Genomic DNA, 24266 nt, shown 5'->3' on the forward strand with positions numbered 1-24266 from the left:
CACCTAACGGTGCAATGGTGCCTTCCAAAACATATTTGAATTTACAAAGATTAAAAGATTGCTCACTTAACTTCACTGAAAGCGAGGATATGGGTACTAAATGTCATTATTGAAGAAAAATACATATACGATTTGACATTGTTTGATACTATCACACATGTTTCGGACAGCTGATACGAAAGGAAACAAAAAGCGATGTAATCTTGCTATAACGCTAACTAAAACTCATATTTTTGCCTTCCACATGCTTTGCTTTATAAAATGTAATGAGAAATAACATAAGAATGGTCGAAATTATATCATGAACACCAAATTGAAATGCAGGCCAATCTTTAGTAGGGATGTAATGCCATGCAAAAAACCTACCTACTTAGGACGCGACGTAAACTTTCACCTCAAATCAACGCGGAACATGCTTGCATAATTCACTTCATTCACGAATCACAGTGTGCTGAGATGTACACATTCCATGTAGGTTGTCCATACAGCAAAGTGGAACGAGCGCAAAAACGACCAGTCTGTGGACGGAGCATAAACGCATCAAAATAATCACATCAGTTTCAATGTAGCTCTCGAACGGGTAGCATTTCTTAACTGATACAAGTGCGTGTATTTGATATTGCAATGGAGTTTAATAATAACGATAATGAAGACAAGTTTCCATATACAATAACTTCTGTGGATGAGCATATAAACGCAGCACTTTTAAAAGATTTTCATGGTATGTTTTCAATTATGTGTTAGGTAATTGAAAATTGATAAGAAAGTTTATTGTTCAAATTGCTATATTGTAAATATCTAGTTGAAATGTAAAAGTGGTAAAATTTTTACAACATCAATATGAAATGCATTATAATCTGCTTGAAAAGATAAATCGACTAAGTAAATACGAGTACGAAAAAAAAATTTATAGGCGAACATAGGAGAAATAACGGCTTTGGCAGGTTTTGTTTCATTTTTATAAACGTTTTTTACGTTCTTGAATTCCATGGATACTTTTGGCGCCCTGCCAAACAACAAAACGCTAACTGCAGTAGTGATTGTATTAGATTGACCAAATAGAGCCCATTTCAGCCAAACCTTTAAGTGGTGCTTATCCATCACACGCTTAGCTTACGCTTAGAGATTAGGAGGTGAATTCTTTTTCGGAAAATTCAGTTTTTCCATTTCAAAACATGTGCTGTTCATATGCATAACTAATCAAAATTATGCTTCATATGACCGAATCGCCGGATAATATCCAATTACATATAATGGATAATATCCAATTATATGCGTGGGTGAGGCGTGCACGCAACATAAAAAAATCGCAACGTGGATATCAACCCTAATAGTTGGCTCTTCTTGAGGAGTCAACATCGTTTGACCACCATAGGGAAAAGTGGGGCAAAATGGCCACCCTAAGCTGTAATCTTTGTAAAATAGTGAAACTCCTTCGAATTCTGCTGATTTGTCCATGATACACTTTTATGGTGACCTGTGATTGACATAAGTATAAAATAACACTAAATAATGACGCTTAAATACTTATAAACTGGTTTTAAAGACTTGTTTTTTTATGATGCCTATATTTATCATGGTGCCACATGATAATTTATTTATAGTGGGTGACACATTCGTTACTGTGAGGCGGCTCTGTCCCAGTGTGGGGATGTAATGCCAACAAGAAGAAGAAGAAGAAGATCATTTGAACATAATTCCTAGAAGTGTAACGAATGTGTCTTCTTATCTTATTTTTGGCATTACATCCCCACACTGGGACAGAGCCGCCTCTGTTTTAGTGTTCATTAGGCACTTCCACAGTTATTAACTGCGAGGTTTCTAAGCCAGATTACCATTTTTGCATTCGTATATCATGCGGCTGGCACGATGAGTACTTTTATACCTAGGAAGTCGAGACAATTTCCAATCCGAAAATTGTCTAGACCGGCACTGGGAATCAAACCCAGCCACCCTCAGCATGGTCTTGCTTTGTGGCCGCGCGTCTTACCGCTCGGCTAAGGAGGGCCCCATGTTCAAATGATATTTCGTTGTTTAAATCATCTCTTGTTCAGGCAGAAACTATGTTGATGATTTTTTAAATGCTTTTAAGGGTTGGACTACTATTAATCCTGGAGATGAACTTGTTCCTAATACAGTTGGCAATACCGCTCCAAGTCGACGTATATCCAAAGATTTATATTCTATCGAGTCTTAGTGTCATTTTCGTTTTGTATTTAGATAACGTGGAATTGTTGATTGGCACAAATCGTACCGCCCGCCGAGACTTCTCGAATGGAAAACTTCTTATTTTTAACTTCTACCGCTGCATTAGTCAAAGTTGCCTATAAAAAGTTAGCATACATGTGACTTCCGGGAGGTTTCTTGCAGTTTTCCAGCATTGTTCCGAATGTAAAAAGAGTTCTGTAGCAGAAAAACAATGATAGCAAATGTTTTAAATTTTTTTTTAGTCTTTATTAAGGCGTTTTTTTAATCTACAGACTAAGTTCAACACCGAAATGTTTTAAAACTGAATTAGCAGTTTTAGAAAAATGAAACCATTGTGTATCAGCTGTTTCAAGTCACCACGCAAGGTGACGAATTTCAAAAACGTCGATATTTCGAAAACAAACAAATTTATTATTTTATAGTTTTTGTGGAATTACATACCTAATTAGATACTGTAACTGAAGAAGGGATCGATATTGATAAAAAAAAATCGATTTGCTGCACGATCCTACGATTTACGACGTTCGATTTGTTTAAAAAAACATAAACCTGTTGCAAACGCAAGTGTTGCAGGTCAGCCCGCTTTGCCTTATATTTCGTTATTTACATTCAACTAGTTAAGAAGGGGTCTCCAGTAGTCTTGCGAGCAAAGGTCAATCCGAAGATGACGAGTTATATTCTTGTTCTGGTTTAGGATGTTTTCGGGTTGGAAACTTTCTCGGCACCCTGAGCATAGTGTATGACTGTATCCATTGTACCTACTTGCCACACAAGATACAAACTCATGCAATGGACGGGCATTTAAAAGCTTTCAATTCATCAAGTGATAACTGAGGAAATACTAATAGAACACAGAACAGTTAAAAAGCAGGTTACAGTTGGAATGTAGAGCCATTGAAGAAGAAGTTAGGGAGTTGATACACTAGTTGCATTGGCCTTTACTAAATGATAAATTACATGACTGCGTTATAAAGTTATTTACAGTTAGACAAATATGTTTAACCATACAACACATTTTGGACTGTGTTTTAGAATTGAGTTTCGGAAATAAGTTTTCTAGCAGATAGTTTCCTCCTTAGCTTCAAACATATAGCCAGCCGCACATACCTTTCAATCACGTAGGGTTGAAGAATTATAAGTTTGAAGCTCACCGTTGGAACTTTTTTGCGCACCTGATAAGGAAAAGAAAAGAATCGGGCCTAAATATTTTGTTTCGAATTTAATTGATAACCTTAGCTCACCTTACATTATTCGTTATATATTACGGTAAATCGGGGCAAGAGTACGCACTACGTTTGCAAACGAATGCAGAGCCCTAAATAAGCCAGTTTTCAATTATCTATCTGCTTCCGGTCATTTTCATATTTTCGTTGTCATGCTCAGTGATAAAATATCAATATACCATAAATAAGGTCTTGGTAGAAGCGTTGTTTTTGAATCGCGAAAAATTAACTCTTACAACAATGGCGGGGCATAAGTTCGTTTTGAGTGGGATAAAAGTACACATTTAACCCTATACAACCCAAATGTTTGTTTTGGTTCATAATCACTATTTTGCTTTCTAAAATCAATCTAAACACGTTTTGGGCAATCAATTTTATCAATTTCACATTTTCATTTTTTAGAATTTTATTTTTCGTATTTATCCAATGATTTTTTTTTAATCTATTCATCTTTTTTGTTTTTTCGACATATTTAGAGTTTGAAAATTCTAGTTCAATGCAGACTTATTGCAATTATCAACTTTTCAGGTTAATTTTTTAAATTTCCGGATGAGAAGTTGATACAATATTTTAGAGTGTAGCATTCACCACTATAATAGCCCTCTCCATCCCCATCAGTGTTGGTGCCGTGTTTACAAAATTTTCCTTTGTTTCCTGTAAGAACTGCCATATTTTTCTTGTTTGCTGTTAGAAAACAACAAAAAACCGATAAATCTGATAAACAAATCATTCGGCTGTACAAAAACCATTTTTTTTGTTAAATATCTTGGCTGAGCATATGCACAGCACATGTTTCGAAATGGACAAATTGATATGAAATTTGCGAAAAAGAATCCACGTGTCTTGGAGGGACTCGAACCCTCAACCACAGAGAACAGACGTTCATCTTCATTCGCGTGCTTGTGTAAAGTTTGTACTGTCCATTTTGAAGTATGTCGTTATGCCCCCGTTGCGCGGTGCTAGTGTGCTGATAAATATGGTTAAAATTTGCCGTGTTTTGCTTTTCAGCGCTAGTGTTCATTCCGAATTGCTCCTAGGCTCGCTCCTAGGTGGCAGCACCACATTGTTTATGTAGTGTATGCCAACGCCATCACCTAGTGAGATTGAGTTTTTATGTCGGGCAGCCTGCGTTGGCGGCGCTGAGGTGCGATTTAAATCTTTACACACGATTTTATCGAAATTTTGTTCGAGCATCCGTGTCTGTTCTCTGTGCCTCAACCTCCTACTTTCTGTTGTGTCGTGTAAGGGTTATCACGCCTATCTAGAGAGTAGGAGGTTGAGAGTTCGAGTCCCTCCAAGACACGTGGATTCTTTTTCGCAAATTTCATATCAATTTGTCCATTTCGAAACATGTGCTGTGCATATCCACATCCAAGATATTGCTGTGCATATGCACAGCCAAGATATTTAACAAAATCATTAATTCCAACCACTGTCGTGAAATCTGTTTCAATTGATATTATGGCACAAAACTTGGAGACGATGGAGAATCCCTACATAAGATTGAAGAGAGAAGCTTAGTGGATCGGACTAGTCATCAACACGTGGGAGCGAAGCATATATAGGAAGAGGCTAAAGAGAGGGCAACGGTAGCCATCCATCACACCTTTGTATCGGGGGCAGCAGGGACTTTGTCCAAGGGCTTGACGACCCCTCCCCATGGCCACTGCGAGTTAGACCAGGACCATCGTCCCTAACCCCTAATCCCAAGGCGTCAAGCGACCCGTGCCGAGGGGATGCATGGCCAGGGTGGTGAAATAACTAGCTGGGCCTTTCACGGTGCCTGTGGGTACCTGGGCACCCTCCACAGTAATTGTCCTTACCGCGTCATGCTGGGCTCTGGCGTGGTGGACCTCTTCCCGACCAACTCATGGGACCAAAATGGAAAACCAAGTCAATTCTTCAATTAGTGGTAGTAGTGTAGGCGACAACCCCTTCGCAAGAGGTGGGTTGTTCAGGTCTCCGCCTAGGATGCCAGAGGCAATAGTCGGCAGCTCAGTGCGCAGCGCCAGCGTGGGTCACTCAACCTTCCTCTCGGCTATAAAAACGCCGGTAGGGGTTATTGACGGCTCATGGCTTGTGGAGGCGATGAACCGCAAACGCGATGGGCTTTCGGCCTTCGAGGTGGTGACGGAACAGCTGGACGCCATCATCGATCATGCGTCATCGAAGCATAATATCAGCAAGGACCTCAAGAGGAGCTTGCAGAAACTTCGAAAGTCGATGCTGGACGCCAAGCTGGAGAGGGCGGTCGGGACGGCCAAGTGTAAACCCGTGAAATCGGTGGAGTCGAGGTCTACCCAGACTGAGGCCCCAAGGATTCGCGGACTCGGGCAAGGTCGAATCGACCGAAGGCGTGCCAGCGAAGACGGTGGTGCCAAAGTCCACCCAGACTGGAGGCTCAAGTATTTGCGGGTATGTCGGGGTGACTGCTCCAACGGAGCAGACACAAAAACGGGGAGACAGTCTCCAGGGGATGAGCTCCCTGGGGCCGCTCCAAAACGCGGAGGGTTACTACCCCTGAACAAGGGTAGTGGGGCTAAAGGCTGAACCCCGGTCAGGTACCTCAAAACTGGGGGAGGAAGGACCTGGAAAGGTCCGTCCCACTCAGGAAAAGACGGTGATAAGGGTTACGGCAGGCTGAAAGTTCTCAGCCGCACCAGACCAGGGAAATAGAGGGGGTGACGCCTCCTGGACCCTGGTCAGAACAAGAGGAAACCGAAGACGTCAAGGGCCGAAAAGAAGGCCCAGGCGAATGAGGGTAGCAAGAATTCTAGGGTAGGCGCCAATCGCTCCAGGGGCGATGCCCTAGTCATCACGGCGGACGAGGCTAAGCACTCGGATGTTTTGAAGGCGATGAGGAGTGACGTCAAGCTCGGTGAACTTCGGCGCCGACGTACGTCGAATAAGACGTACCCGGATGGGCGAGATGCTACTCGAGCTGAAGCGGGCGTCTCGCAAAGGGGCGCCGCCTACAAGAAGTTGGCGGAAGGAGGTCCTAGCCGAGACGGTCAAGGTGAGGGCACTCACGACGGAGGTGAATCTAAGGGTTAAAGACCTGGACGAGATCACTGAAGTCGAAGAGCTCGTCACGGCACTGCGGCGACAGTGTGAAGTGGAGACGACCACCGCAACCGTTCGGCTACGGAAAGGTCCGGCAGGGACGCAGGTAGCATTGGTTCGACTATCTGCAGCGGACGCCTCCAAGGTAGCCGGTTAGGGAGCGTCAAGGTGGGATGGTCGGTTTTCCTGTGCGCATATACGAGCAACCCGATGTTTGATTCAAGTGCCTGGAACCGGGGGACAAGCAAGCCGGACTGCAAAGGCCCTGACAGAAGCAATCTCTGCCGACGCTGCGGATTGGAGGGACATAAGGCACAATGCTGCACGAACCCTCCCAATTGTTTGATTTGTTCCAGCAAGGACAAACAACATGGTATCGTCGCTTTCGCGGCGTCGGTCAACCGGGCGGGTTCCGAGCCCGAGGACGGAAAGGGGTCCTCGTCAAGGCTGGGGCAGGCGTAGGCCTCGCGTCGGCAAGTCCCTCTGTGTGCTGGGCGAATAGGCCCTATCGCAGAAAGGTCAATTTGGAGTGCACGCGGCATCATCATTCTTGATACCAGTCGTGCAGAGGGAAGCAGGCGCGAAGTCGACCCTTCCCACCTGAGGACATAGGGCGTGGTAAGGCCACCTGGAAAGCCGGCAACGCGCTGGCACGATACCATGGTGTTCTTCTAGAAAGCGAGTTACGATGTTCGGTGCTGCAAGGACACGCAGCTAACCTTCGAGGTGCGTTGTGCACTGGCCCTTTGAAGCATTACTTTCTGGTTGTACCGAAGGGACTATGGGCTTGGCGGCAATGGAAACGGTTTAGCGGGTCGGGAATGTAGTCCTGCCTCCCTCGGTGATCCCTAACCCCGCACTTCCTGGTCAACCCAGGATGTCTGTTGAGCAGATTCCCCCTCCATTGTTTAGGAAGAAAAAAAAAACACCTTTGTATCGGTGGTGACAAAATCGAGATGGTTGAAAAATTCGTGCACTTAGGTTCACTGTTTACCGCTAAAACGAAATGACTTTAGACTCCGGAAGACGCTCCGATTGGATAGAGTTCGCCGGTAGACATGTAGTCCTCTACGGTCACGAAATCTGAATAATGCTCATGGAGGTCCAACAAGTACTTGGAGTAACTTGGAGCATACCATCTATGTTGGGATCCAGATGGAAAACGTTACACGGAGAAAGCGAATGAATCACGAATAGCATCAGCTAATGAGAGACATTTTGATTCATACCGCAAAATAGAATGACTACGGTGGGCCAGGCATGTAGCCAGAATGTCAGAACCTGGTGAAAATGGTTCTCGATAGCGATCCGACGGGCACAAGAAAGCGAGTTGCGCAGCGAGCAAGATGGATCAATTGGGTGGGAGACGATCTTCGAACCCTCTGTAGACTGCGTGGTTGGCCACGTGCAGCTATGTACTGAGCTGAATGGAGGCGACTTCTATGTACTGTTAGGCCACTCAGAATAAATAATAAATAATAATACGTAAAGTTCAATTCTGAATAATTCATCTTCCGGTATTGGTGCCTTTTTCGTGTTTTTGAAAAAAAAACCGTACCTTCTTCTTCTTCAATGACTCTACATTCCAACTGGAGCTTGGCCAGCTTTTCAACGCATTTGCATGATGTATGTATCTTGTGTGGCAAATACAATGGATACACTATGCCCAGGGAACCGAGAATGTTTCCAACCGAAAACATCCTAGGCCGAACCGAGAATCGAGAATCTTCGAAATGGCAAACCTACGCCTTCGATCGCATAGCAAACTGGAGACCAAATTAAAGTGCATGCCTATAATTGAAAAATAGCACTGAAATTTATTGCGAGAGTCTCCCTTCAAATCAACTTGTTGCGAGCACGTCGGTTAAGGATAAACGCTTTTTTTGTCAAAAAAATGGTAGGGTTACTGCTCCTGAACCTACAGTTCTTATGTTTAAAAAAAATACAAAGGCAGCTCACAACGCGCATTCTGGCCTACTATGCAAGACAACGTTTGCCGGGTCAACTTTAGTTATAATTTCTGAACCCGTAGTTTGATCTGGCCAAATTCGGAACAGGACGTTAGTATTTCCGAGTTGGAATGAAGAAAAGTATCATTGTGTTAGCCTCATAATATACAAATGCAAAAATGGAAACTTGGCTTAGAAACCTTGTGGAAGTGCTGGAAAAATGAAACTGTGGAAGTGCTGGATGAACGCCAAGGGAGGGAGGTGCTGCTAAAGTTAGGAAGTAGTATCGGTGGGATGATTCCTTCTCCTCTATATAGAGTGGAATGATTGGTTCAGTGTATTATTTTCGGTTTTACGGACTTTACGTCGAGCGGTTGTGGCTATCAATACTTAGGGAAAGTGAGAAAATCTTTTACACAAATACATTAATACCTTCCCACTACGTAGAAATTTGTTCAAACCAGGTTTATTTAATGGATGGAAGCCCGCCTAGTCCGGTTTGATTTTATTCTAACCATCTACTATGGTCGTCACAATGTAATCATCCAAATTTATCTTATCAGCATGACTTGACATAATGATGAGTTCGTAAAATACAACAAAAACAAAACAGTCGATGACCTCAATTCTTGTTTTTTTTTCGCTTAAATTATCTTGTCTCTCCTAATTATAGCAGAAGTTTACAACCTCTTTTCTAATTATCTACTGAACCGCCGAATCCAAATCGTCTCACTTAATTGTCAAGTCGTCTACATTAATATAAATCAAAAGTTTAGTTTGATCAGAAACAGCTTTTAATTGTTTATCGAACATATTTATCCCAAATGAATTTCCATATGTTTCATGCAGCAATTGATATTCATAGAAAACCTTATAGGGTAATTCGCTAAATGTTGAACGGCTAATTTCTTCGCCTATTGTTGAACGCACGTGCATTTCTTATGGGCGTTCAACAATAGGCAAGAATTTTAGCCGTTCAACATTTGGCGGTTTCCCCTAAGTATTATATGATTCTTCTTCTTATTGGCATTACATCCCCCACTGGTACATTGCCGCCTCGCAGCTTAGTGTTCATTTAGCACTTCCACAGTTATTAACTGCGTGGCTTTCATGTCAAGGTACCATTTTTGCATTCGTATATCATGAGGCTAACACGATGATAGTTTCATGCCCAGTGAAGCCGAGACAATTTCCAATCCGAAAATTGCCTAGACCGGCACTGGGAGTCGAACCCAGTCACCTTAAGCATAGTCTTGCTTTGTAGCCACGCATATTACCGCACGGCTAAGGAGGGCCCCAATGTATATAATCCTTGAATATCTGATGCACATGTTCTTCAAATGAATCTTATATGCGTTAGGCCGGTCGCAATTCAGAGTTGTACTTTTAAACTGCTTGATGTTATGAATTGCAGTATAGTTGTCATGTTGTCAAAGTAAAATTACAACTTGTAGCCCGCAATACAGTGTAAATTAGCGGTTCTAGACCTGAGGTTCATGTACCCCATGGGGTATCTTTGCAGGTATCTGGGCGTACCTGAGACAAAAATGCGTAATGGCGGATGTTGTACTGCACACTAAAAATTGTTTGTATAAAACCTTGGCATATACAATTCTGAAAGGCTTTAATACAATAATAGTAAGCTTTTAATGCAGGTACTGTATAAATAGAATGCAAAATTGGTAAATTTAGAAACAACGATTGTGTTTAAATCTTTCGAAATATATGCCAAATTATTATACTTACTACAGGGATCGTAGATTTTCACGTGAGAAATCGTTTTGCGGGAAAGAAGGAAAGGTCTGATGGAGATAACTATCAGTGCCGCGAAAAGTTGATTCGCTCATTTTGGTGGTATGGCTAGAGTGACCGCATCCCAACGCCATTTTTTTATGTTCTAGATATCCGAAAATTCTCGCAAAAAATTATGAAACGAATACATATTTCTATCAAGTAGTCTCATCGAAACGGGGCCCTCATTAGCCGTGCGGTAAAATGCGCGGCTACAAAGCAAGACCATGCTAAGGGTGGCTGGGTTCGATTCCCGGTGCCGGTCTAGGCAATTTTCGGATTGGAAATTGTCTCGGCTTCTCTGGGCATAAAATTATCACAGAGTTAGCCTCATGAGATACGAATGCAAAAATGGTAGCCTGGTAGAAACCTCGCAGTTAATAACTGTGGAAGTGCTTGATGAACACTAAGCTGCAAGGCGGCTCTGTCCCAGTCTGGGGATGTAATGCCAAAAAGAAGAAGAATAAATCTCATCGAAACGAAAAATACGAACCCTGTATACAGTTTCTGTAAGTTTATTTTGCAGAACTGTATTAAAATATGCCATCCACTGGTTGGGTGTATGATAGGATTTTGGATCTTAAGTAAATTAAAATAGTGAAAATTGATTTCTTAACATAATAAGCAGTTGATTAAATCATAAATTTGGTTGGATGCAAGGATGTTATCAATCATTTTGCAATCTAGATTAGATCATTTATTACATAGATCAAAATAATTTTCAAACATAATAAGCATAATAATCAATAATCAATATCTTCCACATAACGTACATATTCACATATGAGTTTTCATAACATTGTAAAATAATAAGCATGTTGATTAAATCATAATCAAGCATGTTATCAATTATTTAATATTCTAGGTTCGATCATTTAGTAGTTTGTCAATAATTCATTCCAGGGGCTGAATTTTTATTTGTGTTGTGTGGTGGACTTCTGGTGAGAAGGTTTTTCTTCAACTCTGCCAACCCTTTCAGCACCAATGTTTCACCTAGGTTACTGCAACTCATATGTGACCAGATTTAGTCGCAATAAAGCTCCTACAACCATTATTGTCTGACTTGTGCTGCTCTGTGGTTCGTTGTCTGAATTCCACTAACAACGGAGTTGAAGCGCTAGTTTCTATTACAAAAACTTAAAGATTGAAACTATGTGAATTGCTAAACCGAAGAACCTAAATCTTTGTACGAAAATTCAATGGAAGCCCGATATTATTTTTTTTGAAAGTTCAATCGAAAAAAGTGAAAAACAATTACTCAATTTTACATGTGAGCCTCCAGGTAAAATAAAAAAAAAACTAGAGGGTACCTCAAACTGTGCAAAGGTCTGAAGGGTACTACCAAACAAGGAAAGGTTGAGAATCGCTGGAGAATATGAATAACAATAAGTTTATCTATTATCTGCAGCAAACAACCATTATGAAATAAATTCAAAACTTAGGTTCATTCCAGTTTCAAATCAATTTATAACTGAAACACACCAGTCGAGTTTGAAATGAATCAGTTTCAAAAAGTGCTCGGTGTTCATATATACTTTCGGGGCTTATAATATTGTTTTCCTGGGTCAGTAATTTATATGAATGAAGACTAGATGAAACCTGTGGAGAACTATCCCGGGTAGAGGTAAATAACAAACAAATAACATAATAATAGCAAATTTTGCTGTGATATCAGATTTTGTTATTCATATGTTATTCATAAATAACATAAAATAGACTCCTAACAGCAAATTTTGTTATCACAGTGAAATTTGTTATTATTATGTTATTGTATGGAAGAACAGAACAAACAAATGAAGAACACATTTTGCAATCATAACAAAGTTTGTAATACATTTATCATTTGCATTTTCAACATATCAATAATAACTGATTTTGATATTTTCCTTTCTATAAATATTTTGCTTTTGGTTTGCTCTTATAATAGCAAAATGAGTTATTTTTTAGTTATTCGCTCGAACAATTTTTGCTATTATTTTAGTTATTTTAGCAACTATATCAAACAAACTAACATCAGATTTTGCTATTCTGTTATTCAAATATTAATGGTAAAACTTGTTATTCTTTTGCTATTTTCTTCTACCTGGGATGACATTCCCAGGCCCGGATTCATCAGAGGGGGCGGGGCCTCTTTTGTACATTTTGGGGCCACCACAAGCTCTCGGCCCCGGGGCCCCCTTCAGGCTAAATCCGGCCCTGAAAATTCCTTATAAAGTATGTGAGACAACCTGGGTAGAGGTGAATAACAAAAACTAAAATAATAACAAATTTTGCTATGATATCAGATTTAGTTATTCTTATGTTATTCATAAATAACATAAAATAACATCCCAACAACAAATTTTGTTATAATAGTAAAATTAGTTATTTATATGTTATTGTAAGAAAGAGCACAACAACAAATGAAGAACACATTTTGCAATCATAGCAAAGTTTGTTATTCATTTATCATTTGCATCTTCAACATATCAATAATAACTGATTTAGATATTTTCTTTTCTTCAAATATTTTGCTATTGTTTTGTTATTATAATAGCAAAATGAGTTATTTATGAGTTATTTGCTAGTGCAATGTCTGTTATTATTTTTGCTATTTTAGCAACTATGTCAAACAAACTAATATCAGATTCTGCTATTCAGTTATTCATATATTAATAGTAAAATTTAATATTATTTAGCTATCTTCTTCTACCCGGGAACCTACTCTGCATTATAAATTAGAACAAAAACGGGAGCAAGAATCTTCAGTCTTGGGTAACAATCTTTTAGTCTGTCTCATTTGGAAAATTAAACTCAAATAACACTCAGAAGTGACAATTCGTTAAGTACCTCACATTGCAGGACTACTTTTGTCTTATTGGTTTTGCTAGGTAGCACCTCAGCCATTCTTTAGTACCTGGTGATTTTGAAATTTTCGAACCGTCACCTTTAAATTTAGGTCGCCAAATGAGCCAGCCCCTCAGTGGCAATGGGAAAATATCTTCTTTTTATTTATTGGCATTGCATTCGTATACCATGAGGATAATACGATGATACTACCCGATGATACTGGCACGGCAAATGCTGGGTAAAGCGTACCATTGGTACTTCGCGTACCTGAAGGAATAAAATAGACCCCATCTCGCGGTCCTTAGCCTCTTACCCAGCAACTCCTATCCCTACCTCCCCGCGGTGCTGGCCGGGATACGAGCAACCTTAGGGAAGATCGGGTAACCAACCCCGGTGGGAACTATGGTCGTATGCTGACAGGGAAGGGGGTTTGCTCCTCTTCGGAGGTGCAAATCTTATTGAGCGTCTGTTCTCCATGTCAGGATCGGCTCACAACAGCGTCTGTTCTCCATGTTAGGGGCGGCTGATCATCGTCCGAGTGCCAGCGAGGGACTCTAAGTGAAACTGTGCACCATGGTCCACCGGAAATAAGGAGGAATGGTCCTCCGGAAATTTAGGGGGTTTGGTGTCAGGCCCTGCAAGCCAGCCTTTAAAAAATCATAAGCAACGAACTATCAACAAAAGAGTACGGACCGGAACCATCGGCGAAGACCACTGCGACGAAAAGGGACTAGCGATTGGAAACTCGGTTCGTGGAACTGCAAATCTCTCAACTTCATCGGGAGCACACGCATACTCGCCGATGTGCTCAAGGACCGTGGATTCGGCATCGTAGCGCTGCAAGAGGTTTGTTGAAGGGATCAATGGTGCGAACATTTAGAGGTAATCATACCATCTACCAGAGTTGCGGTAATATTACACACGAGCTGGGAACAGCTCTCATAGTGATGGGCGATATGCAAAGGCGCGTGATCGGGTGGTGGCCGATCAATGAAAGAATGTGCAGGTTGAGGATCAAAGGCCGGTTCTTCAACTTCAGCATAATCAACGTCCATAGCCCACACTCCGGAAGCACTGACGATGATAAGGACGCATTCTACGCGCAGCTGGAACGTGAGTACGACAGCTGCCCAAGCCACGACGTCAAAATCATCATAGGAGATTTGAACGCTCAGGTTGGCCAAGAGGAGGAGTTTAGACCGACTATTGGAAAGTTCAGCGCTCACCGGCTGACGAACGAAAACGGCCTACGACTAATTGATTTCGCCGCCTCCAAGAATATGGCCATTCGTAGCACCTACTTCCAACATAGCCTCCCGTATCGGTACACCTGGAGATCACCACTGCAGACAGAATCACAAATCGACCACGTTCTGATTGATGGACGGCACTTCTCCGATATTATCGACGTCAGGACATATCGTGGCGCTAACATCGACTCGGACCACTATCTGGTGATGGTTAAACTGCGCCCAAAACTATCCGTCATCAACAATGTTCGATACCGACGACCGCCGCGGTACGACCTAGAGCGACTGAAGCAACCTGATGTCGCCACTGCATACGCGCAGCATCTCGAGGCAGCGTTGCCGGAAGAGGGTGAGCTCGATGGGGCCCCTCTTGAGGACTGCTGGAGTACAGTTAAAGCAGCCATTAACGACGCAGCGGAGAACAACGTCGGGTATATGGGTCGAAGTCGACGGAACGATTGGTTCGACGAAGAGTGCAGACAGATTCTGGAGGAGAAGGACGCAGCGCGGGCGGTCGCGCTACAGCAAGGTACCCGGCAGAACGTGGAACGTTATAGACGGAAGCGGAGACAGCAGACCCGCCTTTTTCAGGAGAAGAAACGCCGCCTGGAAGAAGCGGAGTGCGAGGAGATGGAACAGCTGTGCTGTTCTCAAGATACACGCAAGTTCTATCAGAAGCTCAACGCATCCCGCAAAGGCTTCGTGCCGCGAGCCGAAATGTGCCGGGATAAGGATGGGAGCATCTTGACGGACGAACGTGTGGTGATCGAAAGGTGGAAGCAGTACTACGAGGAACATCTGAATGGCGCTGAGAGTACAGGCAGTGAAAAACAAGGCAGCGGAGGAGATGACTACGTCAGTTCAGCGGACGATGGAAGCCAACCAGCCCCCACCTTGAGGGAAGTTAAGGATGAAATTCAACAGCTAAAGACCAATAAAGCAGCTGGTAAGGATGGTATCGGAGCTGAGCTCATCAAGATGGGCCCGGAAAAGCTGGCCACTTGCCTGCACATACTGATAGTCAGAATCTGGGAAACCGAACAGCTACCGGAGGAGTGGAAGGAATGGGTTATATGCCCCATCTACAAGAAAGGCGACAAACTGGAGTGTGAGAACTTTCGAGCGATCACCATCCTTAATGGTGACTACAAAGTGATATCCCAGATCATCTTCCGTCGTCTGTCACCATTAGTGAACGAGTTCGTGGGAAGTTATCAAGCCGGCTTCGTTGACGGCCGCTCGACAACGGACCAGATTTTTACTGTACGGCAAATCCTTCCAAAATGCCGTGACTACCAGGTCCCAACACAACATCTGTTCGTTGATTTCAAGGCGGCATACGACCTTATAGACCGCATAGAGCTATGGAAAATTATGGACGAGAACAGCTTCCCTGGGAAGCTTACCAGACTGATCAAAGCAACGGTGGATGGTGTGCAAAACTGTGTAAAGATTTCGGGCGAACACTCCAGTTCGTTCGAATCGCGCCTGGAACTAAGACAAGGTGATGGACTTTCGTGTCTGTTGTTCAACATTGCGCTAGAAGGTGTCATGCGGAGAACCGGTGTAACAGCCGGGGTACGATTTTCAACAGATCCACTCAATTTATTTGTTTCGCGGATGACATGGACATTGTCGGCCGAACATTTGCAAAAGTGGCAGAACTATACACCCGCCTGAAACGTGAAGCAACAAAAGTTGGACTGGTGGTGAATGCGTCAAAGACAAAGTACATGGGCGGAACAGAGCGCGACAGGGCCCGCCTGGGAAGCAGTGTTACGATAGACGGGATACCTTCGAGGTGGTCGAGGAATTCGTCTACCTCGGATCCTTGCTAACGGCTGACAACAACGTTAGTCGTGAAATACGAAGGCGCATCATCTGTGGAAGTCGGGCCTACTACGGGCTCCAGAAGAAACTGCGGTCGAAAAAGATTCGCCACCGCACCAAATGTGTCATGTACAAGACGTTAATAAGACCGGTAGTCCTCTACGGACATGAAACATGGACAATGCTCGAGGAGGACTTGCAAGCACTCGGAGTATTCGAGAGACGGGTGCTTAGGACCATCTTTGGCGGTGTGCAAGAAGACGGTGTGTGGCGGCGAAGAATGAACCATGAGCTCGCCCAACTCTACGGCGAACCCAGTATCCAGAAGGTAGCTAAAGCCGGAAGGGTACGATGGGCAGGACATGTTGCAAGAATGCCGGACAGCAACCCTGCAAAGATGGTGTTCGCTTCCGATCCGGCAGGTACGAGACGGCGTGGAGCGCAGCGAGCGAGATGGGCAGACCAGGTGCAGAACGACTTGGCGAGCGTGGGGCGTATCCGAGGATGGAGAGATGCGGCCTCGAACCGTGCATTGTGGCGTCAAATTGTTGATTCAGTGTTATCTGTTTAGATGTTAACTAAATAAATGAAAATGAATGAAATGAACTACCCAGGAAAGTCGAGAGAATTTCCTAAACCGAACCGGGAATCAAACCCACTCACCTTCAATAAGTTCTTGCTTTGTAGTCGCGCATCATACAAACAGCTAAGGATAGCCCCATACACAACAATTACCTTAATTATTTGATTCATGGTCAAAACTAACATTTCATTCGTTATTGCTTCATATTTTCAGGTGAGAAAACTGGTTTTGTTCAAGTAGGTGACGATAAATGGTTTTTTCCTAGCCAATACCAGAATGCAGCGGAACATTTTTACAATTTTCAAGCGCGATCAGATGATGTTTGGGTAAATATATTCATCTATTAATTGATTACACAATGGTTTATAAAATGTTTATATAATTTAGATTGCAACATACCCGCGCTCTGGGACGACGTGGACGCAAGAAATGGTGTGGTTGATCTGCAACAACTTGGATTTTCAAGCCGCCCGTAGTGAACCATTAACAAAACGGTTTCCCTTTTTCGAGTAAGCACATATCAGATCTGAAGGACAAGGGATTAAAAAAAACAACTTAATTCACCGAGTGGTGATACTGCCTTTCTCGCATTCAGCCAAGACACCAACCTTATATGGCGCTTATATAGTTCGATTCCATTTTCTTAATAACTTTTAAACGTAATGGTCGATCTTTATCAAATTCAACAGTGATCAACAAGGCTTTGTCCCCTGTCGAATGCAACTTGTTGCGAGAAAATCGGTTAAGAATTACTATATGAAAAATTGGCTAATGTTTTTCGGTTTTCGTGTGCACACACACACACACATACACACGGACAGACAGACATTTGTTCAGTTGAGTTATTTATGAGATATTTGCTAGAGCAATGTCAGTTATTATTTTTCTATTTTAGCAACTATATCAAACAAACTAATATCAGATTTTGCTATTCAGTTATTCATATATTAATAGTAAAATTTGATTTTATTTTGCTGTTTACTTCTACCCGGGATATGTCAAATCATAATCGCATTGGATGCCATATACTATATATAAAGTACAAAGTACACCGTTTAAGACCTTTAGCGTCAATGAAGCAATGAGTTAACCCCATGAAAAAATTCACAAAAAATCAAAGAAAATGCAGGGGGTATTATAAAACTTGTGAAAGTTGAGGTTAACCGAGAAATCAATGAAATCCAACCGCGTAAAAAAATCTGGGTGTATACTTTTGGAATAAATATGATAGAGGTCCGGAATAAAGATAATAGACGAAACCAAGTAAAATAAGGTGACATGTGTATCGTACAGAAAAAGTTCGGAAGTACAATTTTGTATTTTTTAAAATTTTTAATCAAAAGACAGTTTTTAGTAGTATCATATATATCACTTTAGTAAAATGATGAAAAAAGAAAAAAATCTGGAATATGGTTTCATTTTGGGAATCTGTATGTTAAATTCTTTTTTGTTCTCGCCTGATGATTGTGACTGACTGATGATTCAGCAATACACATTCAACAATGTTGTTGAATCAATACAGTACCTACACAAACATTCATTTGATATATTCTCATCGATAAAATGTGAATTCATATTGCAATAGTACAATATTACAAAAAAATGTTTCAGTAGTATAATAAACTTATATTTTCTAGGTTTCATATCTTCATGCATGGCGAAATGAAGAAACAATTTTTAATGGAGAATGAAGACTCTACAAATAAACAGTTCATAGAAGACGCCTCCAAACCTGCTTATGAATTCTTGGAATCTGCAAAAACTCGGAGATTCATAAAAACTCATTTCCCCTTTTCACTGTTACCACCGAGCATCTTTAAAACTGGATCTAAGGTAAACGAAGTTGAAACTAGGCTACATTTAACCCATTAACACGTGAAATGCTAACAGGAAACGCAAGTAAGCAAAAAACCTTTTGATCACTATTTTTTCTATAAAATATTATAGTTCAGGCATGCATTTGCATCTTTCCTCGTAAATCTACATCCTGCACCAATGAGTACTATTGCAAAATCCTTGCTTGTTGTGTAAAACAAATAGGGCGGCGATTCAGAATTTCGGGTTGTCCTACGAGAGGCTGAAACACATTAGGCTGAATACGCATAAGGCTAAACTCAAAAGGCAGAAATCCCGAAAGGCTGATAGTATCGGAAGGCTGAAATGTATCGGAAGGCTCAAAATGACAGGATGAAATGAATCCCAACCATACGAGTGGTTGTACCAACCATGTTGAGAATTTGAATAGTGAGGAGATGTGGGAGTGAATAGTGAATAGTGAGTTAAAGAATAATGAGGAATAAGGAATAAAAAATGAATAATAAAACAAGGAAGAGAAATAAGAAAGAAAGAAGAAAAACAAGGAAAATGAAAAAGAAAGAAATAAGACAGCAAAAAGGAAGAATGAAGATGGAAGCAGAAGAACAAAGAAAAACCCAAATTAATCCACCTAGCGTTGGTGGTGCCTTTCTCGCGCATTATAAACATGAGAAAAACACATAAACGTCAAATTTGCACTTTAGGGGGATATATTTTACTTTTTCCTTTGATGTCTAATTGCGGTCATTTGAGTTCATTGCAGCGGTTTCGGTAAAAAAAAATCGATTTTGAAATTTTTTTCCGAGGCGAAAAAACCTAGCAAAAAAACAATGTTTTTTAATAACTCTGGCACACAATGGCCGATTAATTTTCGATAGGAAACAACTGGACCGCAATCCGCGTCGATTGCAACTTGTTACGAGCAAATTGGATAATGCTAAGTGTTTCTTACATTTTTGTACACACACATACAGACATCACTTCAATTCGTCGAGCTGAATCGATTGGTATATAACACTATGGGTCTCCGAGCCTTCTATCAAAAGTTCGATTTTGGAGTGATCCTGTAGCCTTTACGTATACTTTGTATACGAGAAAGGCAAAAATTAAGAAAGAAAGAAACAGGAAGAAGTTACTAGCAAAACTGAAGAAAGAAAAATGAAGAAAAACAACGAAATAAAAGAGAAAGAAGAAGAAAAAAGGGAGAAGGAAGTATTAAAAAAGTAGGAAGAATAAAGAAGGAAATAGCAAAAGAGAATGGAGAAGAATAAAAAAAAATAAAATTAAAGTAATCTTGGCAACAATCAAAAACCAAATACAAGAACCAAGAACAAGGAGTGTTTTTCGCAAGTTCTCCAAAGTTATAATTGTCGAACTAGCGACGCTTATTTACCCCAAGTATCATTCTTCCTGCCTCCGATGTTATATTTAATTCGCGAGTGCTATCTCGGTCACAAATCAATTTAGCATCGTGAAAGATTTGGAACTGCTTTTGGGTTTCTCTTGTGGCCATTGCTTTCATTCAGCCTATTACCGCGCCGCCTGTCGTTTATCCCGAGTAACTGAGTGATTTTCGTTTGTTTACATCACACACCATGACGAAGAAATAAAGTATTGTTCCTTTCTATGTTACCAAATTTATTGAGCTGTGAGAATCTATATAGGGGGAATGACGGCTTTGGCAGGTTTTGTTCTATTATAGTCAGGGGGGTTTTTTATGACTGATTATGCTCAAATTTGGCCTAAACATTCTTTGCAAATCAAAGAATATTGTGGCCGAATTTCATCAAATTTGGTCGACAAAAACCCCCTGCCAATAATAGAACAAAACCTGCCAAAGCCGTCTTTTCCCCTATATATAAATAAAATGGCCTGTGTTCGTATCCGCATACTTCAGCAGATATTTCTAATCACGTTAAATGTGAATTCGTCCACTAAAATCGGTCACCACTATTTTTCAACCTTTCGACTTTCAGCATTATGTAAGATTTTTACTTTTTCAGCCTTTCGTGTTGCCTTATGAGTTTTCAGCCTTATGTGGAAGTCCCAAATTTCAGGCGTGCGGAAAGGCTAAGGTGAACCCCGTTAGAGGCAATACTGCATCATGTATTCGAGTGCACTGAACTGCCAAACCAAGCGACAGGCAATAGCTTAAAACTGTTTCTCATATTTGCTCTTTTGCTTCAGAATGTATGGAAATATGATTCTCAAATGTGCTGATTACCGGATAAGAGCAGCGGCGGCTATGTCCAACACAGCAAGTGTGGACAAATGACGATTGTGCTAACAAGCTGGCAATCGGTTCTTTTGTGCTGGGCAAGATGCGCCAACGCGTGATTGGATGGTAGCTCCAGTCAGCATTGCAAGCAAAGGAGGATTGTCAATGAATCGCCTACTTTAAGGAGTTAACTTTCTGAAATCAGTATGGCGAAAGGCATCTAAGGTTCGATTTCTCAAAATTAAGCACCTTCATCGAAAAAATATTTGGTAGGCATAGTAGCGGACACCTTCCTACATAACCGGTACCAAATAGTTTTTCATCAAAAGATGTCTTTCGCCATACAGACCCGTAACGCTGGGTAGACACCTTTACGTGGTGTGTTACGGGGTAAGATCTACCACGGTTACATTGCCAGCTACAGGCAAATCCTGACCCAAAGAATACCTTCCTCATTATCCAACTCCGTGGTACTTATGAGGGTGTCGCTAAGTCGGTGGCCTCTCGTTAAGTAAGTGCCACATCAACACTTCCTTCCTCTCCCTAGTTACGGTGAAGATGGGCGTGGCCAAGAGTAGTAATCCTCATGCTTTTGTTATTTTTGCTTAAGACTGGAATCAAAGAGCACTCCTCTTCTTGATTTCTGATAGCATTCTAGATGAGGATCTCAAAAGTAAAACATGAGTATCACTAGTGTCCAATCTACGAATTACACCGTAACAATGCTAATGCTAATGCTAAAAGATGTCTTTCGCCATACAAATTTCTTGCAGTTAACTCATGCTGGCTATTTTATCGCATATTAGCGCCTGTATGTGGCAGCGGCGGGTAGAAAATCAGCCACTGCCAATAATTCATTTTGAGACAGCGAGCTTGTGTCTAGGATGTTTTCGGTTGAGGGGCATTCTCGATTCGACCACGACAGTTTTTTCTACACAATGATTTTAATGAGTACTAATCCGTGTAATCCGTGTCGACAAGTTATACTATGTTTCACCCGATGGCTTCTGCACCGTGGAAGATGTCGCTTATTTGGGCCGAAACGACGCGCAATACAAATGCTCGATCCACCATGCACTAATTATTTACTATCACTGTTCCGCGACGAGAAGAAACAGACACGATAAAACGCATTCATTATTCTAGTTTCCGATCGCACAACGCAAAATCAAACCAGATCCAGCCCTTTTGCGTACTGAGCAGAAACACGATCAAAAGCGCATTAATTAAATTACTCTGCGCTCGCACCAAGCAGAACAAAACTGCATCCCGAGAATACTGCGTACTGAGCATAAACACAATCAAACGCGCACTAACTACTTAACTTCTTGACCAAACAAAGCAGAACGAAACAGGATTCCGCAAACTATATTCAACCATGGAAAAAAAGATTTTCGTACGGCCGATTTTCCGAATAATATGCAATTAATTGTGATTAAGTGTCGGTCTTCCACCGTCATTAGTCGTTTGAGCACACGCGGATGCTTAGCCAAGCAAGTCTTTGGCATTGCAGAGTGTGATTGATTCACACTCTATACAAATCCGCCCAGCCCGTTGCTGTGAGCGATTGGACAAATCAAGCACCTGAAAGATATTCAATTTGAAAAAAGAGCTAACCGCGGTGAAGTTTGGTACTCGGGTTCTGATGGTTTTTCCGCAAACGTGACCTTTAAACGGTCTTGTTGTGTAGGGGTTATCACGCTTTTTCAGAGAGTAGGGTTCGAGTCCCTCCAAGACACGTTAATTTCTTTTTCACAAATTTCATATCAATTTGTCCATTTCGGAACATGTGCTGTGCATATGCGCAATCAAGATATTCAACAAAATAAATGATTTTCGTACGGCCGGGTTGCCGAATAGTATGCAATTAATTGTGATTGATCTTTGTTTTAAATTTACATTATTTTAATGCGTTTTATAATCAAACGGATCATATTTTAACATTTCAGGTCATATACCTTGCACGGAACCCATCAGATGTTGTTGTTTCATATTATCACCTCAATAGATTATATCGAACCCAAGGTTATCAAGGGGATTTTGAAACATTCTACAACTACTTCGAAAATGATTTAAGTATGCGAAACAGTGTTGTTATAACTTGAAGCCAAACGATAATTAATTTTTATTTGCATTTTCAGCTGCATGGTCACCATATTGGACACATCTGAAGCAAGGGTGGCAAGCTCGTTGTTTACCAAATGTCTTATTCATGTTTTACGAAAATATGAATAAAAACCTATCGGATACAATACGAACTGTTGCCAAATTCCTTGATAAAAATATATCTGACGAAAACGTAGTCAAGCTAATGGACCACTTAAGCATTGAGAATTGCAAAAATAATCCATCCATGAATGGTTCAGAACTTAAGGAAGTGAAAATTTTGAATGACAATACCCAAGGTTTCATTAGAAAAGGCAAAGTGAACTCTTCAGAGAAAGAGCTCACGGATGAAATCAAACAGCGTATTCAAAAATGGACATTAGATAATTTAAAAGATTCCGATTTGAAATTTCCAGCAATGGATAAATAATTATCTCGTTTAATTGATAGGAAACAAAATAAAATTTTGAACAAAAACATGTTGAATGTATTGAAAGAAATCCTATTATAAACAATATAAGAAACATGGTATCAAGACAAAATTTTCAAAACGATTCAAAACGATTGTATCCTCCTTCTCCAGAAACCTGTACCATTTTCCTTTCCAACTTCACTTCCTCTTCCTTTCCCCTTTTCACTTCCTTCTCCGTCAGGTAAATGATGAGAAAGGCCAGTGAAGGCGATGGCACAAATCTCCCAAATTGAGGGGAACGTGCCTCCTGAGCCGACGTTATGATACCTGATACCTGGTCTATCTGTGAGCAAGTTTCTCCACTCGGATGTTGCCAGGTGTGTTTGTGGATAATTTAACGTGCAAAGTAGGCACTGCTGATTGCCATCCCTCTAGCAGCAGCAAAAGTTACAAGGCTTTCCATACCAATGACAGAACGAAAGAAACTCTCTCTTTTTGCATCCACACTCTCCGTAGGCCTTATTAAGGTTCTCATAGAACTCATCCTTCACGTCATCAGACCTATCGTTCGTTGGGAAATAGATGCTGATCAGGCTGTAGTTAAAGAATTTGCCCTTCATTCTTAACACGTAAATACGGTCGCTTAGCGACTTCCACCATTCTGCTCTGTCACCGCCGCTATAGTAGATTATTTATTATTCATTCAGACAAAGGCCGAAGTGGCCTGTGCTGTATATAAGAGTACCTCCAGAAAATCCTTTTGGAATACAAGAACTTACTCGAAGTTTCCTTTGACGAAATGCTCCGTAAGTTTCGTACATAAATGCCCCCGGAGCAATTGAGCAATTTTCCCGGAAGAATCTTGAGGAATTCCTCTGGAAGTTCTTTGAGAAATTCCTCTGGAAGTGGACGAACTTTTCCGGAAGGAGTTCTACCAGAAGTTCTTCAAAGAAATCCTCCGCAAAGTCCTCCAAGAATTCCCCCGGAAG

At 41.3% G+C, this 24266-nt stretch overlaps 2 protein-coding genes across 13 annotated transcripts in view; one reads left to right on the plus strand and one right to left on the minus strand.

Annotated features, from left to right (window-relative positions):
- The window catches only part of LOC134205271 (227 kDa spindle- and centromere-associated protein-like), a 261767-nt gene that overhangs the window by 197356 nt on the left and 40145 nt on the right, over positions 1 to 24266 (minus strand). The window lies entirely within an intron of this gene.
- LOC134205274 (luciferin sulfotransferase) lies at positions 554 to 23335 on the plus strand. Its single transcript, XM_062680376.1, has 6 exons — positions 554 to 721; positions 16940 to 17052; positions 17114 to 17235; positions 18364 to 18559; positions 22709 to 22835; positions 22901 to 23335. Exons 1-6 carry the CDS (start codon positions 625 to 627, stop codon positions 23293 to 23295), a joined length of 1050 nt encoding a protein of 349 aa, XP_062536360.1. The 5' UTR covers positions 554 to 624; the 3' UTR covers positions 23296 to 23335.

The sequence above is a fragment of the Armigeres subalbatus genome, chromosome 1 (genome assembly GCF_024139115.2).
Source record: "Armigeres subalbatus isolate Guangzhou_Male chromosome 1, GZ_Asu_2, whole genome shotgun sequence".
In the NCBI taxonomy this organism is placed as follows: Eukaryota; Metazoa; Arthropoda; class Insecta; order Diptera; family Culicidae; genus Armigeres; species Armigeres subalbatus.

What these genes read in the sequence shown, in the direction of transcription:
- LOC134205274 (XM_062680376.1), top strand. Translation starts at nt 625, where the DNA reads ATGGAGTTTAATAATAACGATAATGAAGACAAGTTTCCATATACAATA. An exon ending in AAACGGTTTCCCTTTTTCGA is followed by an intron (nt 17,236 to 18,363) that starts GTAAGCACATAT and finishes TATATTTTCTAG; the next exon opens with GTTTCATATCTTCATGCATG. An exon ending in CTACTTCGAAAATGATTTAA is followed by an intron (nt 22,836 to 22,900) that starts GTATGCGAAACA and finishes TTGCATTTTCAG; the next exon opens with CTGCATGGTCACCATATTGG.